This window comes from Gobius niger (genome assembly GCF_951799975.1).
Source record: "Gobius niger genome assembly, chromosome: 6".
NCBI classification, from domain to species: Eukaryota; Metazoa; Chordata; class Actinopteri; order Gobiiformes; family Gobiidae; genus Gobius; species Gobius niger.
In genome coordinates this window covers 17,504,351-17,517,924 of record NC_136857.1, presented here as the reverse complement: position 1 = coordinate 17,517,924, position 13,574 = coordinate 17,504,351, and the positions used below count along the sequence as shown (strand labels likewise).

General features: G+C 40.1%; 2 protein-coding genes across 6 annotated transcripts; one reads left to right on the top strand and one right to left on the bottom strand.

Moving 5' to 3' along the window:
- Positions 1-1,333: 1,333 nt before the first annotated feature.
- nr2c2 (nuclear receptor subfamily 2, group C, member 2) lies at positions 1,334-12,308 on the bottom strand. Of its 5 annotated transcripts, XM_079557943.1 has the most exons (16): positions 6,683-7,198; positions 5,835-5,919; positions 5,595-5,636; positions 4,559-4,580; positions 4,380-4,486; positions 4,202-4,307; positions 3,846-4,025; positions 3,592-3,748; positions 3,417-3,507; positions 3,194-3,339; positions 2,953-3,118; positions 2,755-2,876; positions 2,547-2,674; positions 2,272-2,409; positions 1,872-1,977; positions 1,334-1,801 (listed from the first exon to the last, which is right to left on the bottom strand). In XM_079557943.1, exons 2-16 carry the CDS (start codon positions 5,892-5,894, stop codon positions 1,627-1,629), a joined length of 1,746 nt encoding a protein of 581 aa, XP_079414069.1. In that variant the 5' UTR covers positions 5,895-5,919; positions 6,683-7,198; the 3' UTR covers positions 1,334-1,626. The 5 variants fall into 5 exon arrangements, 4 of the variants coding, with proteins under 4 accessions (XP_079414069.1, XP_079414071.1, XP_079414072.1 ...); XM_079557945.1 differs by lacking the exons at positions 5,835-5,919; positions 6,683-7,198 and adding an exon at positions 12,186-12,307; XM_079557946.1 differs by having other exon boundaries at positions 4,380-4,580.
- b3galt4 (UDP-Gal:betaGlcNAc beta 1,3-galactosyltransferase, polypeptide 4) lies at positions 11,962-13,557 on the top strand. The gene has a single exon (XM_079557947.1). The coding sequence runs from the start codon at positions 12,125-12,127 to the stop codon at positions 13,220-13,222; it is 1,098 nt and encodes a 365-aa protein (XP_079414073.1). The 5' UTR covers positions 11,962-12,124; the 3' UTR covers positions 13,223-13,557.
- Positions 13,558-13,574: the final 17 nt, after the last annotated feature.

Below are 13,574 nucleotides of genomic sequence, written 5' to 3'. Positions count from 1 at the left end.
GTAGAACATATTATTATACTCATGTCAAATGCATGTCTAACTATATCATTTATGTTTAAACTTACATGTTTTGATGTCCTTTAAAAAGAAATAAAAAAAACGATCATAGAATATAGAAATAAGGCAAAGACGACGCGATAAATACAATACAATACATGTTTATTTATCTTAAATTTATTTAGGTTTCTGCAAAGTCTTTCTCAGTCTGGAATGCTGAAACAGAAATGGGTTTAATACGTTTCTTTTGTTTTTAATATATATGTGAGGTAGAAAATGTAAGTATGACACCATTCCTGCTAACTTTTACATTTGTTTACATAACAGACAAGTAGGCAATATGTAAAAAATACAAATAAAAAGTCCATAAAGCAGAGCAATTGTCTTGATTACAACTGGACCTGCTTGTCACTTTTAAAGCCACAACAACAATAAAATAAACAAACATTGTACAGCATTTAATGAAATGCACATAGGCATAAGCATGCACAGCAATGCACAATAAACATATAACTATGCGTCCATTTGGATAAACAGTATCCACCATTAAAACATGCACTCATTTGATGACATACATGTAAAAGTTCAAACACAAGTGCCTTTAAATGTGCAAAGCAACAATGGGCTTAAACTCCACAGACATTATTTTTACAAGACAACACCATTTTCACATCCTCCGTTTAAGTCATGCTGTTGTGTATGTTTTCAGTTCCATTACCACAGAGTCCTAGATACACAACTTCCCTCAAAACGTCTTTTAAAATAAGAAGCAACCCGCTGTACTTTAAGTACACTTTGTATGTATAAAGCATTTGTTTCGAACAAATGAAGTCTATAATAAAACATAAATTTAGTCAGCATAAATGTCAAAACAGCTGATGAATGTGCACTTTGCAAATACAAAAAGCATTGTACAAAACAGTAGCTTTGCTACATGTACCTAAAAATCATTCAACCAAAATTCTATACAATAATTACATTAAGTACAAAAACTACAAATTGACAAAACGGTATTAACGATGCCACAAAGTAAACAAGTGATTGTCTTGGGGAAAAGCAATGAGATTGCACGAAAGATAAACGTGGGAAAACTTTAAAAAAAATAAATAAAAAAAATCTGAAAGCCCAGTCCAAAAATAAGAGTTTAAGTTAACTCAAAAACGTTCTATCAATGTTTTGTGAGGTCAGCCATCTTTAATCAAATTCATAAGGCAGTTATGCTGTATGACTCAGCCCACATTATTTCAGTTGTTTTTTGTACAAACAATAAAAGTTGGCCAAAAAGATAAATTATCTTAAGACAAACTTTTTTTTTTTTTTTTTTTTTTACAGCTAAAACACTTCCAGAAGTGTTTTATGTTTCTAAAATAAGCGCTTGAGCAGAAGACATACAAATTAACTTAATTTAGAGTTTAACTTCTGTAAGAGCTACTGAAGTAGTCAAAACCTTCAGTTCATCAGAGCTCCATTTACTCCAGAAACATTCAGTCATCACATATTTAAGTCCATATTTTCTTAATATTGAACTATTTTTGCACTGTGTCATTAGAAAGGGCACTGAGATATTGTGTAATGGATTAAATATTAAACCATTTTACAATTAAATGTACCTGAAATCAACTGCACCGTTTAGTCTGTGGGGTCAGAGTCCGGGCTGTTGTACTCCGCTGTCTCCATCTTCAGAATGTAAGGAATGATGCTGTCTATAGAAACGTTGCCTATCAAGCCGGTAAAAAAAAGCTCTTCTGTGATACTTGGATTCATGAGGCGCAGAGCTGGGAGGCGGGTGAGGATACGGGTCAATCTGAAAACAATATCGCATTATATTTAACACATTACATTATCTGAATGAAGTCAGGTTAAGACAAAAGTACCTATAAGTATCATCTGGATACGTCTTCTGCACATAGTCCTGCAGCTCCATCAAGGCTTTTTCCTGATACTTTTCGATCTGTCCCCCACTGTCCACACCTGGGTGATCTTTACACACACACACAAACACACACAGTTGCATTAGGACAATAAAGTGTGAGTGGAAGAACTGTTCTGATCTTCTATAAGGATAATAGTATTACAACATATGCAGTATAGTACATATTTATCTTAACTACTGAGTTAAAACATCTTTTCAATAGCGAAATACAACATTTTTTGTGTTTTACAGCACAGCACAAACTTATTATAACTGATAACTACTACCTACTACTTAGTGATATTTTTTTCATATAAAAGACAGATGGATTTCACAGCTAGCACAGCAATCTTCAGACTCACCAGGGCTGAACAGCACAATGGCCTTTAAATAAGCGTATTCATAACTGTCTGTGTCCAGTCTTGTCATGCTATTACAGAACTCCTGAAACTTCCAGATGTGCTCCATCACCTGCTTTACTCTCTCCCCCGAAAGCTTATCTGAGACATGAAAACACCCGGGTGAGAAATCCATTCAACACAACAATGCAAGAAACGATTTAGACAGATTTTTTTTTATCGTTTTCTAGGTTATATGTGTCCTACGGTGAAATGATGAAGTGGTCTGTGGCCCGTACCATCCTGGAGATGGTTGATGATGGCTGACAGGATCGTGGACAGGTTCATAATGTGTGCACACTGAGCCAGACCCAAAGTGAACAGCTCATTCCAGCAGGCTCTGACCAGGCTGGTGTTCGCCTCCTGACTGTTTAGTACATGTAATAATAACACCATTAGAGACACTCGAATAACACAACAAGAAGTACATGTGAACTAAAGCCCTACCCCAGAGCTGAGAAGGCAGGGATTGATCGAGCCCAGTGCATTGAGAGAAAGAGGAGCCTGGATGCAGACTCACAGATGTAATGTACATTCAAATATTCAGGCATGGGACTGGGCATTGTCAGCTACAACAAATACAAACAAAAATGCCATTATTTCGTGTTGAAATGTGCACAACCGTTTCATTAGTTTTCAGTGTACCTTAAAACTGACATGGCTGTCTGTGAGCAGGGGCCCCTCCACCTCAATGATAGGAGTCTCCTGGTCCCGGCCAATCAACTGAATAGTTCCACTGGAAAGTTTTCCCTCCAGATGTCCCAATTCTGTTTCGTTTGGATGCAAGACTTTGGCCAGAGTATCAAAGGCACTGTAAAGAACGTACAGCGCAAAGGTATGTTATTATTTATGAATAAACAAAGATAAAGTAGCACAATACACCAACCGTGAAATATCAATGGCAGATTGCTCCTCATTTTGGCTGTCTGAGGTGTCGCCGTTGTTCAGATTTTCTCTCAGCGAATCACTGAGATTTGCTAGTGACGTTACCACATTGGCCAACGTCCCCAAGTCATTCTGCCCAGACTCTAACTGAATACCAAACAAAAGATATATTGTGGATTATTACAATGAGCATTGATGTGTAAAATCTGGTCATGTCTCCGAACCTTGGAGTCAGTTGCAAGGAGCAGTGTGCCATCAGCTTGAATCACAGGCTGCTGAATGTTCACAAGCATCCCCTGGTCAATCAGACTAGACCTGTGATGAAACAATACTTGTAAACCCTGCTTCAGTAGCGATTAATAATATAAAAAGAAAGTAAACTTTTTGATAAGTTCCGACCTGGAGCCATCGGTTTCCGTGTCAGAAATAAAAGTAGGTGTAGCGATGAGTGGACTGTTCAGATCCTTTCGAATGTAGATTTTGTGTGTGGAGGCTGCGCAGTTGCCATGTTTCTCTCTGGGAAGGATTTCAATGGGTTTTCTCTCACTCTGCACAGCTGTAAGATTAGAATGCACATTTTACCACGACCTGTTCTAAAATGACATTACATTATGAATATAGATTATCAAAAAAAAAAAAAAAAAACTACTCACACTCTGTTTTCATCCCCATTTTAAGGCATTTTCTCAGCCGACAGAACTGGCATCTGTTGCGATGGTGCTTGTTGATGACACAGTCCTGTTTACTGCGACAGCTGTAGGTCAAATTCTTTCGGACGCTGCGTTTGAAAAAGCCCTTACAGCCTTCACAGCTCACAGCTCCATAGTGACGGCCTGGCAACAAAATTCACAAGTACAAAACCTGCGTGATTATCAATACACAGGATAATCAATAGATGGTGTAGAAAATATGGGTTTCATTGTTATTTTTGGACAAAACTGTAATGTAGTAAATTTACCAAATGAAATTAATTAAGTAAGTAAGTATCTGTCTATCTATCTAGTAGTACCTGATGCTTTGTCCCCACACACCACACAGTACTCCACCAGCTGGGCTCGGCTCATATCCCCCGACTGCCCCAGCAACCTCTCCATGGACACTGGATCTGTCACAATCTGAAACCACGTGAAGCTACTATTAAAGCAAATGTGCAACAAGATTTGGTAATATAAAACAGGATAAAGTACCTGGATTCTCCCCGGCATTAGGCTGTCTGCAGCGGTGAAGATGAATTGTTTGGCGTTGTGGGCGTCCGGTGAAGCCAGAATAACCTTGCCTGCTCCGGAGCTGTCGGCTGTGGTGAGAATAAACTGCTGTTTGGGAGCAGAGGATGGGTTCATGGCTGTCACTATCTGGATTTTCTGACCTGTCTGCTGGTCAGTTACAATCTGTGGGTGTTAAAGACGCACATGGCAGATAAGAAGAGAAAGGGACAAAATGGGGGTTATAAGTTACTTTTTAAAACTTTCCTTTTTTAAACAAAGGGTTTCTGCTGGACATGTCACAACAACCAGTCTCTTTTACCTCTAAAAGGTCAGAATAACAATAACCTCTGAGTATTTTGTTAGCATTCATTCACTTATTCAGATACATTGTGTATTAATATCACACAATGTGATTGACACATAACAGGATAAATTACACAACAGCAACATTTATATTTATTAGATTGGAGCTCATGTGCATGCAATTCTGATAGTGGGGATTATTGGGGGATTAGTAAAGAGACAATTTCAAGAAATGATAAAGAGAAGATCATGATGACATTTTGAGTTATTACGTATGAGCCTAAAGGCCCTGTGTTAAAATGACGGTTGTTCCAATATTGAAAAAGAAAAGAAGGGAATCTTATCTTTATAGAGCTTTCTCCATGAGACAAGTCACCTAAAGCGCTTCACTCATGGTAAGGGGATTTACATTCACTCCAAATTGTATCGGTATCGCGTGTACCTAAACTATCAAACAACCAATATCATGTATGTAGATAGATATGTAGGTGAAAAACCCAATGGTGGTGGCACCGCTGTTGAATACATGGAAGCTAATGCAACTTAAATACTGGCTGTGGGGCCTCTGCAAGATCTAAACACACAATTACTCACTGAGAAAGAAAATGCTTCGCAACCTTTAACAGGCTTTGGAGCCATTTTTATTTTATTTTTGGGGGGAAATTTGAAATGTTGTTCAATGAAAACATGCAAGACCTTTAGCAGTTTACAAAAAGGAGGGCATGTTATTGGTTTTCATACTTTATTCCATCTATTTTGTTTGAGCAGTATGATCCTGAGCTTGCCTATATCATAACATATGATGAAAAAATATATTTTTTCATTAATATATACACAAATACTGCCTAAAAATGGCCACGATTTTTGATGCCATCCAAAGTTAAAAATGTATACCTGTATTCTTGGAGGTGTTGTAGCAGGATCAGTGGAAATAACCTGAAACCAATGAGGAGACCCAGTCATTACTGAATCTGAGAAAGACATACAATTTAAAAACTCTTTAAACATCAGGAATTCCCTTGCAAGAAAATGTACATTAAATAATGAACAATAATAAATCATATGCAAATGTAATGTAACACACACACAATATCCAATTATAACATGGTTACTTGCAAAAGTATGAATACACACCTCAGCTGCCTGCTTGGACTCAGCTTTCTGCTGAGCAAGCAGGTTCAGATTGGTCGTCATGATACTGTAAGATCATTAGTGAAGTCTGTTTGAACAAGATCAGACATAAACAAGATAAATCTTACAAATGTATGAAAAATTACAAACAGGAAAACACTTTATGTTTATAATATTCCCATGTAATTGACCGTCTCTCTCTATTTTTTTTTTATCCAGGAGAAAGTACACTGACTTTTGTAGAAGTTTGTCACTGCAGTGTCTCATTCCTTTACCCATTTAACAGTTGTCTAAAACGTCTATCTCCTTTTTCCAAACCTCCATAACACACAAAATGGAGAATGTGGCATTCAGCCAATAATCCAAGATATGGGTTCTTTAGTACATTTTAATACTTTCTCGATATACATAAAATATTAACTTGCGCTCATGTGTCAAGAATACACTTTGACTACACCGCTAGCACGCATACATCCCAACCCGCAGCTGTCATCGGGATGGCAAAGGTAAAAGGGTCGAGTTCATCCGCATTGCTCAGTCTGTGTTAGCGGCTGCTGCAGCTAGCCTGGAGAAACCCGACAAAGGCTGCAGCGGGACATGGTGTCCGGGTCTCCCCGTGAGGATGTCATTGTGGAGATGCACTTTGACAAAGGCGGTGGTCGTGTCACACAACTATAGCTAATGTTTATGACTGTAGGATGAGCGCGCCCACTGCATCTCTCCCTTTGCGGATCCCAGAGCTGCGGAAGAGCAGCGCCTCAGCTAATGCTAACCGGGCGAATAGCTTTGCGCTTTTTGTGCACAGCCTCCCCGGGTTTTCATCTTTTTTTCATTTCATGTCTGTCACTTACCTCTGGCAAACGGCGTTCGCGGAATTACTTGCCACCCCTATTGTACAAAGTATTTGTTTTGTTTTTCTTCTGTTAGAGGTCATAGTTCGTGACCCCACACGACAGCGTGCAATGTTTTTTCTTCCTCTGCCGCGTGCGTCCCCCGCGCACCTCCACCCCGTTCTCCGCGACAGACACCGCTGACGTCATGTCGTCTAGGCCAAGTCCAGACTGGAGCAGGACCCCATCGATCACCTAATAATGAGGGCACACTGTCGTTTTTTAGGAGATGCTGCGTGGAGATTCAGCAGCGTTGCTTTCTGTTCACCTTTGGGGGCGACGAGGCTCAAATGTTACAGCGGGTCGTCCAATAACCGAGAGGTTGGCGGCTTGAATCCTGGCTCTTGCAAGTGCAGATTGTCCTTGAGTCCTCGATTAAAGACACTTGACCCCATGCCTGTGTGTCAGCGAGTGGTGGTTGGAGGAGCCGATGGCGCAGATTGGCAGCCTTGCTTCAGTCTACTTGGGGCAGGTGTGGCAATAGTCACAGTGTAAAGTGAATGCATAACAGTGTAGCGCAGCGCCACATCTGTCAACAACTAAACTAATGGGCCTCATAGCCTATTATCATAGCATAGAATACCATTTTACAAAAAAATAAATTGATTGAGCTTGGCAGACACCAACAGCATTAATTCTACTCTCTGCTCCAAAATTCTTGTCGAATAATGACAGTAAGATAGCCTATTATGTTTTTTTTTTTTTTGTTAAAAGTCAAAGCCCTAGATTCTCAATTGACAAAAAAAGACTAAGGCCCAGGTCCCCAGTTATAAATGCTGAGCACTATGTCTGTTTAGCAAATGATGTGATGATGATTGACGCTTTTGTTCAACATCAAAAGAAAAAGAGAGGATTAGTTGATGCATTTGATAGATATATGGAAAGCAAAAACAAACCAACTAATATTAATCTTGATTGTAGCGTTCATGGAATTGGATCGAATGCCTTTGTGCTGACTAAAAAACATTCCTTTAACATTTGGTGACCTTATTCCTCATAATGATATGGCACCTTTTGCTTTTGTTGTTAAATATTTTTAACATTGTGTTTTCATACAGAATCACAGAAGGAATGGCAGTTTATCTGAAGCATCTTATCATTGAGCATCACAAATTATTCAAAACATTTATCTCACTAAAAATCTTCTGCCGGAACATCACTTCTTATTTCAATAGAACTTGGACCATTGATACATGTATGGACAATGAGAATGGAAGCTAAACACAAATTCTTCAAAAATGATGTGGAAAAATTTAAAGAATCTGATTGTCTCACTGGCAAACAACTCCAGTTTGCAATTGTTGGGTCAAATGTTATGAGGCAGAACCGCATTGGACTTTTTGTTTGCGCTGGTACTGATAAAAATGTGCCTGTTTGATTCCAAATTAGTTAAATTATTCTTCACAATGATTCTATTTTGTTTTGTTTTGGAAAACTTTTTTGATGAACATTCATGCTTTTCAAATCAGCAAGGGCTGTCCTAAGTTGTTGTCGTGTGGACCAGCTTCACCAGTTTTAATGCTTTGATGTGCACATGTCATATGGTTGTAATAAACACTTTTATTTTGTGTCCGAGAGTTGTATTTTCTACGGCATCTTTCTTCCTTGTCATATTTCAGTTTTTCAGCTGGGAATTAAAAATCATTAAGCCGCCATGTGAATTGCTCCAAATTTGGAGCCTTAAAAATCATTATAATGCATTAAGAGATTAAAATTTACAGCAAATTATTGTGGCATATGAGAGGACCACCGGATGTCATTTAGACTCCGCATCTCCACAGGCTATAACACACATGAACTATGACCTTTGGCCACCATTTGCCTTAAAGTAAATGCAGACAGTGAAATTCCTAGTGTTGTTTAAGCTCAACCTCTGATATCGAACACAGGACAGCTTTAAATAATGAACCTCTATTCACTAGCCTTTACGGCAGGAGAAGATTCCATGATTCCATCAGACGGAGTGAAATAACTTTAAATAACTCATGGACATGATTCCCCACAGGAATTCCTCTTTTAATAAAGAATTAAACATGTTTTTTTGGGGGGGAATTTCTCACATTTCTGCCTAAATTTGTTACTAAATGTTGTCTGATTTTCATCAGAATCATAAGTATGAATAAACTAATGAATTAACTAATGCCATCCAAACATTTACATTTGATTATATTTTTATTGGCCATAACGTGTAAATATTCACAATACAGAATGAAAAAGTAAGTGAACGACCAGAAATCTCACTGAACTGCAGCAGTTTTGTAAAGTCCAAGATGGTCCAAGATTTTCATCCTGATCGTTGTGAGCGTCTAATCTGAAGCTACAGAAAAGCAGCTATAGCTGCAAAAGACGGATCAACCAGCTATTTAATACAAGGGATTTCATGCTGTTGTGAATCTCTCAGGTTTTTCATTTCATTTTCATTTTTTTAAAATTGTATTTATTTATTTCATTCAAAAGTGAAGTTATGCAATCACAATTAAACCGCCAAGCCAACACAGTATGAATGAAACGGAGCAGAGGAGAAGAACAAGTCTTATAATATCTGCCCCTTTAGTTACTTCACACTTTACACTTCACACTGTTGTCCTTTGGAAAATGGTATGTATCTATGTCTACATACAAATATTTACAGTCTTATGTATGTGTGTATATATATATATTTACAGTATTAACAGATGTTTTTGTATTCTATATTCAGTTTTTCTGCAAGATATCTTGATAAACTTGTGAATTAATTTTCCTATTGATGATAGCACGTTGTCCAGGCCCTGAGGCAACCAAACAGCCCCACACCCTGATTCTCCTGCACCGTACTTCACAGTGAGCATAGTGTAAAGATGTAGATATGCTGTTCTATTTTTACCTCCTCACATGACGTGTGTTTCTCCCAAACTCCAGGTGGGAATCGAACCCGGACCTTCTTGCAATGAAGCACGAGAACCGCTGTGCTACTGTGCATGATGTCCTGCCATCAGGACATCATGAGAGTGACCTGACAGAAAATTACCCACATTTTACCCACATTTTTGCACATATAGGACCACATATTGACCTTTAGGAATTTGGTCCACACTTTGGATCAGCCGCAAATTTCAGTTTAATTGTTGTTTTTCAGTTTAATTGTTGTTTTCAATTTTTTTTATCACTCCCATTTCTTCTTGTTGAATATTAAGTTCTACTTAGAACCTTAAGATTCAATCATGCAAAATGTGAATATTTGTTGTAAATTATATCTTGCTGTAAACAGAAGCCTCCCCACGAGCATTCAATCCTTCTTGAGTGGTTGGTGGTCGGAGGGACGTTGGCGCAGATGTGTGCAGCCTCGCGTCAGTCTACCCCAGGGGAAACTGTGGCTACAAATGTAGCTTATCACCATCAGCATGGAGTGGATGTTCTTGACTTTAGGAATAACAATGCAAAACAATGCAAAAGTCTGTTGATAATTGTAACTAGGATAAAACTTAACTCCCAAATATATATATATATATATATATATATATATATATATATATATATATATATATATATATATATATAGGTATATAGTTGTGTTTTGAAACTGATATAGAATACTCAGAAAGGATTGTATTGTGTTTATTTAATGTAAATGTAACAGTTATGTATAACTGTAGCATCATGAATTGCAAATGTAATGTACATGAACAAGGGGTAAGCACTTATAAGCTTTTGCTTCAGTCTACTCCCTTTGAGCTTCCATTAACTGTATTATTGTGAAACAATAATACAGGAAAAAAAAAACTAGGAGACCCTTGCCGGAGAAGCGAAGGGGCCATGAAGGTTCTTAAAGTAAAAGCAGTAAAAGATAAGAAGGGCCCAGACCATTAAGACATCTAAAACATTAAAATAACTTTAAAGTTGATCCTGAAACCAATGTAGAGCTTCTAAAACCGGTGTAATGTGGATGAGGTGTAAAATGCCCTACAGCACAACAATGAAATACTCCCACACAGGCACTTGCCCTGCCTCCAGCAGTGAGGAGGGAGCGGGTCGGGGAGAGGGCTGTTTACCTGTAAGGTGACCGAGGCCTGTCAATCACAGACCCATAGGGGACTGAGCTCATCTTGGGCTTAATGTGAAGCTAATGACTTGGGGCAGTTTTCTATTTACATTTGAAATGGTAAAGATAAACACAAAAGACAATAATGCACTCATTTGTGAAGTACTTTCCTTATCTACAGTATATGACATTTCTTTTGCATTTTTGTAGATACATAGTTTAATATATGCAAAAAGAAAAAGCTAAAGCCCAAAACTGTCAAATTACTTGGTTACTCATCATTTCAGCTTCTTTGTTCTAAATTTCATTCATCTGTGACTCATAATGTGACCACAGCACTACTTGTGCTTGTCCCGTTAAAGTGCTTTTTGGGGTCCCACAGCCGAATGAGGCCGAGTTGCAATGGATGGTCTCCACTGGTAATGACCCAAAGTACACTCTAATGAAAGATAGGCTACTAGTTTGGAAAAAGTAGCAAAAATGTGCCTGAGGAGGGGGTCTTGTGTGGAGAATGCTGACTTGAATGTGAGCAACCAAACTAGATGGGCGTGCCAATATCAATAACTCACAATGAGCTGTTGACTTTGAACAAGCCTACGTGTCTTTGACGTGTACTGTAACGACTGGAGCACTGGTCTTTGCAAATAGGCCTAGCCTATTGTTCCACTTCCAGACTATAACGTGAGTGCGAAGTCCCGACACCAAATGGGTTGGTCTACAACAGCAAGATACTTTTATTATAACTGGAGAAAAGGTGCACTTGTGTTGGTGGAAGTGCAGCTTTAAGTGAACTGAGGGGAAATAAGTGGTCATAAGTTATAGAGACCCACCACGAGGGGGCTTCAAAGAGCACTCTTCTGCTGACAGAAAAAGCTTTCAAGATAAGTAGGCCTAATCTAATAGTCTTTAGTCTAAAATTGTAGATATTATTCTCCGTTTGCAGTTAATGCGTAGCTTAAATGTTAACAAATTGCAGCTATTTTCTTAATTGAATGCGCTCTGCTTTATTTCTCGAGATATTTATGTAGCCTATGATGTGCGAGTGAAAATTAGCCGCACACGCGCGCGCGCACGCACACACTCACACACACACAAAATAACCTACATTTCATTCTGCCAATACAGTAAGTTCCGAGCTGGATTTCACATGCCCGAGGGCCACATCGGCCGTTTCATCTGCGCAACTGCACACCCCCTCCGCTACTGTGTGGACGCACGCACCATCGGGATAACGGTGTTGGTCTTCTGGTAAGAGAGACGCTTGGAAGGAACTAAGGAACAGGCCCAATGCAATGAGAGACAGTCACTTCTTGCAGTGAACGTGAAGCAGTGCGTCGAATGCTTCACCGGTGGTCTGTGAGCTGCGCAAAGGCGGTGCTCTGGTCATGATCGCACGGATATGTAAACCCCGTTTGGGAAAGCGAGGGGGTAGACTGGGGGTGTTGCCTTCACTGTGCGCTGTATTAGCAGCTACAACTCTTCTGGCTATCCTCTTTCTGGATTTCATCGAATCATGGGTCACCTCAGCGAGGATGAACACAGCTTTGGAACCGCACCCTGGCATCATCCCCCTGCAGAGCGTGCCTCCAACGCGTCCCGAGGAGTTCCTGCTCATGCCAAGCCCGCTCGTGTGCCAGCGCGCAAAGCCGTACCTCATTACTCTGGTTTCTTCAGCTCCTGCCAATCAAAGAGCACGGCAGGCTATCCGGGACACTTGGGGAGGTGAGGTGGAAGTCAGAGGACTTAGGGTCATGACTCTGTTTCTTGTGGGTCTGCCATCTGACCCAGCACTTGGTAAATTGCTCATTGTGGAAGCCAGAGAGCGAGGGGACCTCATCCAGGGCCGTTTTCTGGACACATACGCAAACCTCACTCTGAAGACCCTTTCCATGCTCGGGTGGGCTCGCCGATTCTGCCCCCAGGCACACTTCGTGGCTAAAGCAGATGATGATGTCCTGTTCAACCCGAGCGCCTTGCTTTATTTCCTGAACAAGAGCAGAAACCCTTATGAACACGGGGACCTGTACTTGGGCAGGGTTCATTTACGCGTGGCACCAAATAATAATCCAGACAGCAAACACTACGTCCCTGCAGGGGCCTACCCTCATTCTGTTTACCCAGACTACTGCAGCGGAACAGCCTACGTGCTCTCGCGCTCGGCATTGCTCAAAGTGTCCCTTGCAGCCACAGCTTCGGCCCTGCCTTCACCCCTGCTCCCTGAAGATGTGTTTGTGGGCATGTGCGCACGAGCAGCTGGGGTCCTGCCCACGCATTGCCCGCTCTTCTCTGGAGGTCCAGCTGTCCCCTATGGGCGATGCTGTTATCAGGCCATGGTGTCAGTCCATAAGACTGCTCCCAGGGAAATGCTGCGATACTGGGCAGACGTCCACGCGTCTCCTTCTTGCTCCTGGCTGAGTGTGCGGGTTTCTCTTGGACTATGCAAAGCTAGGGCCATGGTAAACACTGCTTTAGGGTTAAGGTAGGGTACTTAAGATATATGGAGCGTTGGTTTAAATACTGTGATCAGTGCAAGTGCTTTATGTGAAGATCCAGTGTAACATTATGTGCACTAAAAAGACTGAGCTTTGAAGCAAGTGATGCAGCCGGCAGCTCAACAACTCTTGTAACAACTAAACTATAATATTTATTCTGCTTTTAGACTGTTCATTACAACAATACCACATTTACAATCAAAGGCTTAAGCACCTTTGTTTGCAATGTAAAACTCATGTGCAGTTTAGTTTACAAAAACTTGTACATAAACTATAGAGGAGCACAGCAATATACATACACATACATAAATGCACTAACAGGAAGTACCACCTCATAAAATAT

Bases quoted from the DNA above. Each gene is read 5' to 3' on its own strand.
- b3galt4 (XM_079557947.1), top strand. From the start codon at position 12,125: ATGATCGCACGGATATGTAAACCCCGTTTGGGAAAGCGAGGGGGTAGA.
- nr2c2 (XM_079557946.1), bottom strand. From the start codon at position 5,894: ATGACGACCAATCTGAACCTGCTTGCTCAGCAGAAAGCTGAGTCCAAG. The intron at 2,877-2,952 runs GTACACTGAAAA...TATTTGTTGTAG, and splicing joins ACAGCCATGTCAGTTTTAAG to CTGACAATGCCCAGTCCCAT. The intron at 1,978-2,271 runs GTGAGTCTGAAG...GTGTGTGTAAAG, and splicing joins CATTGTGCTGTTCAGCCCTG to ATCACCCAGGTGTGGACAGT.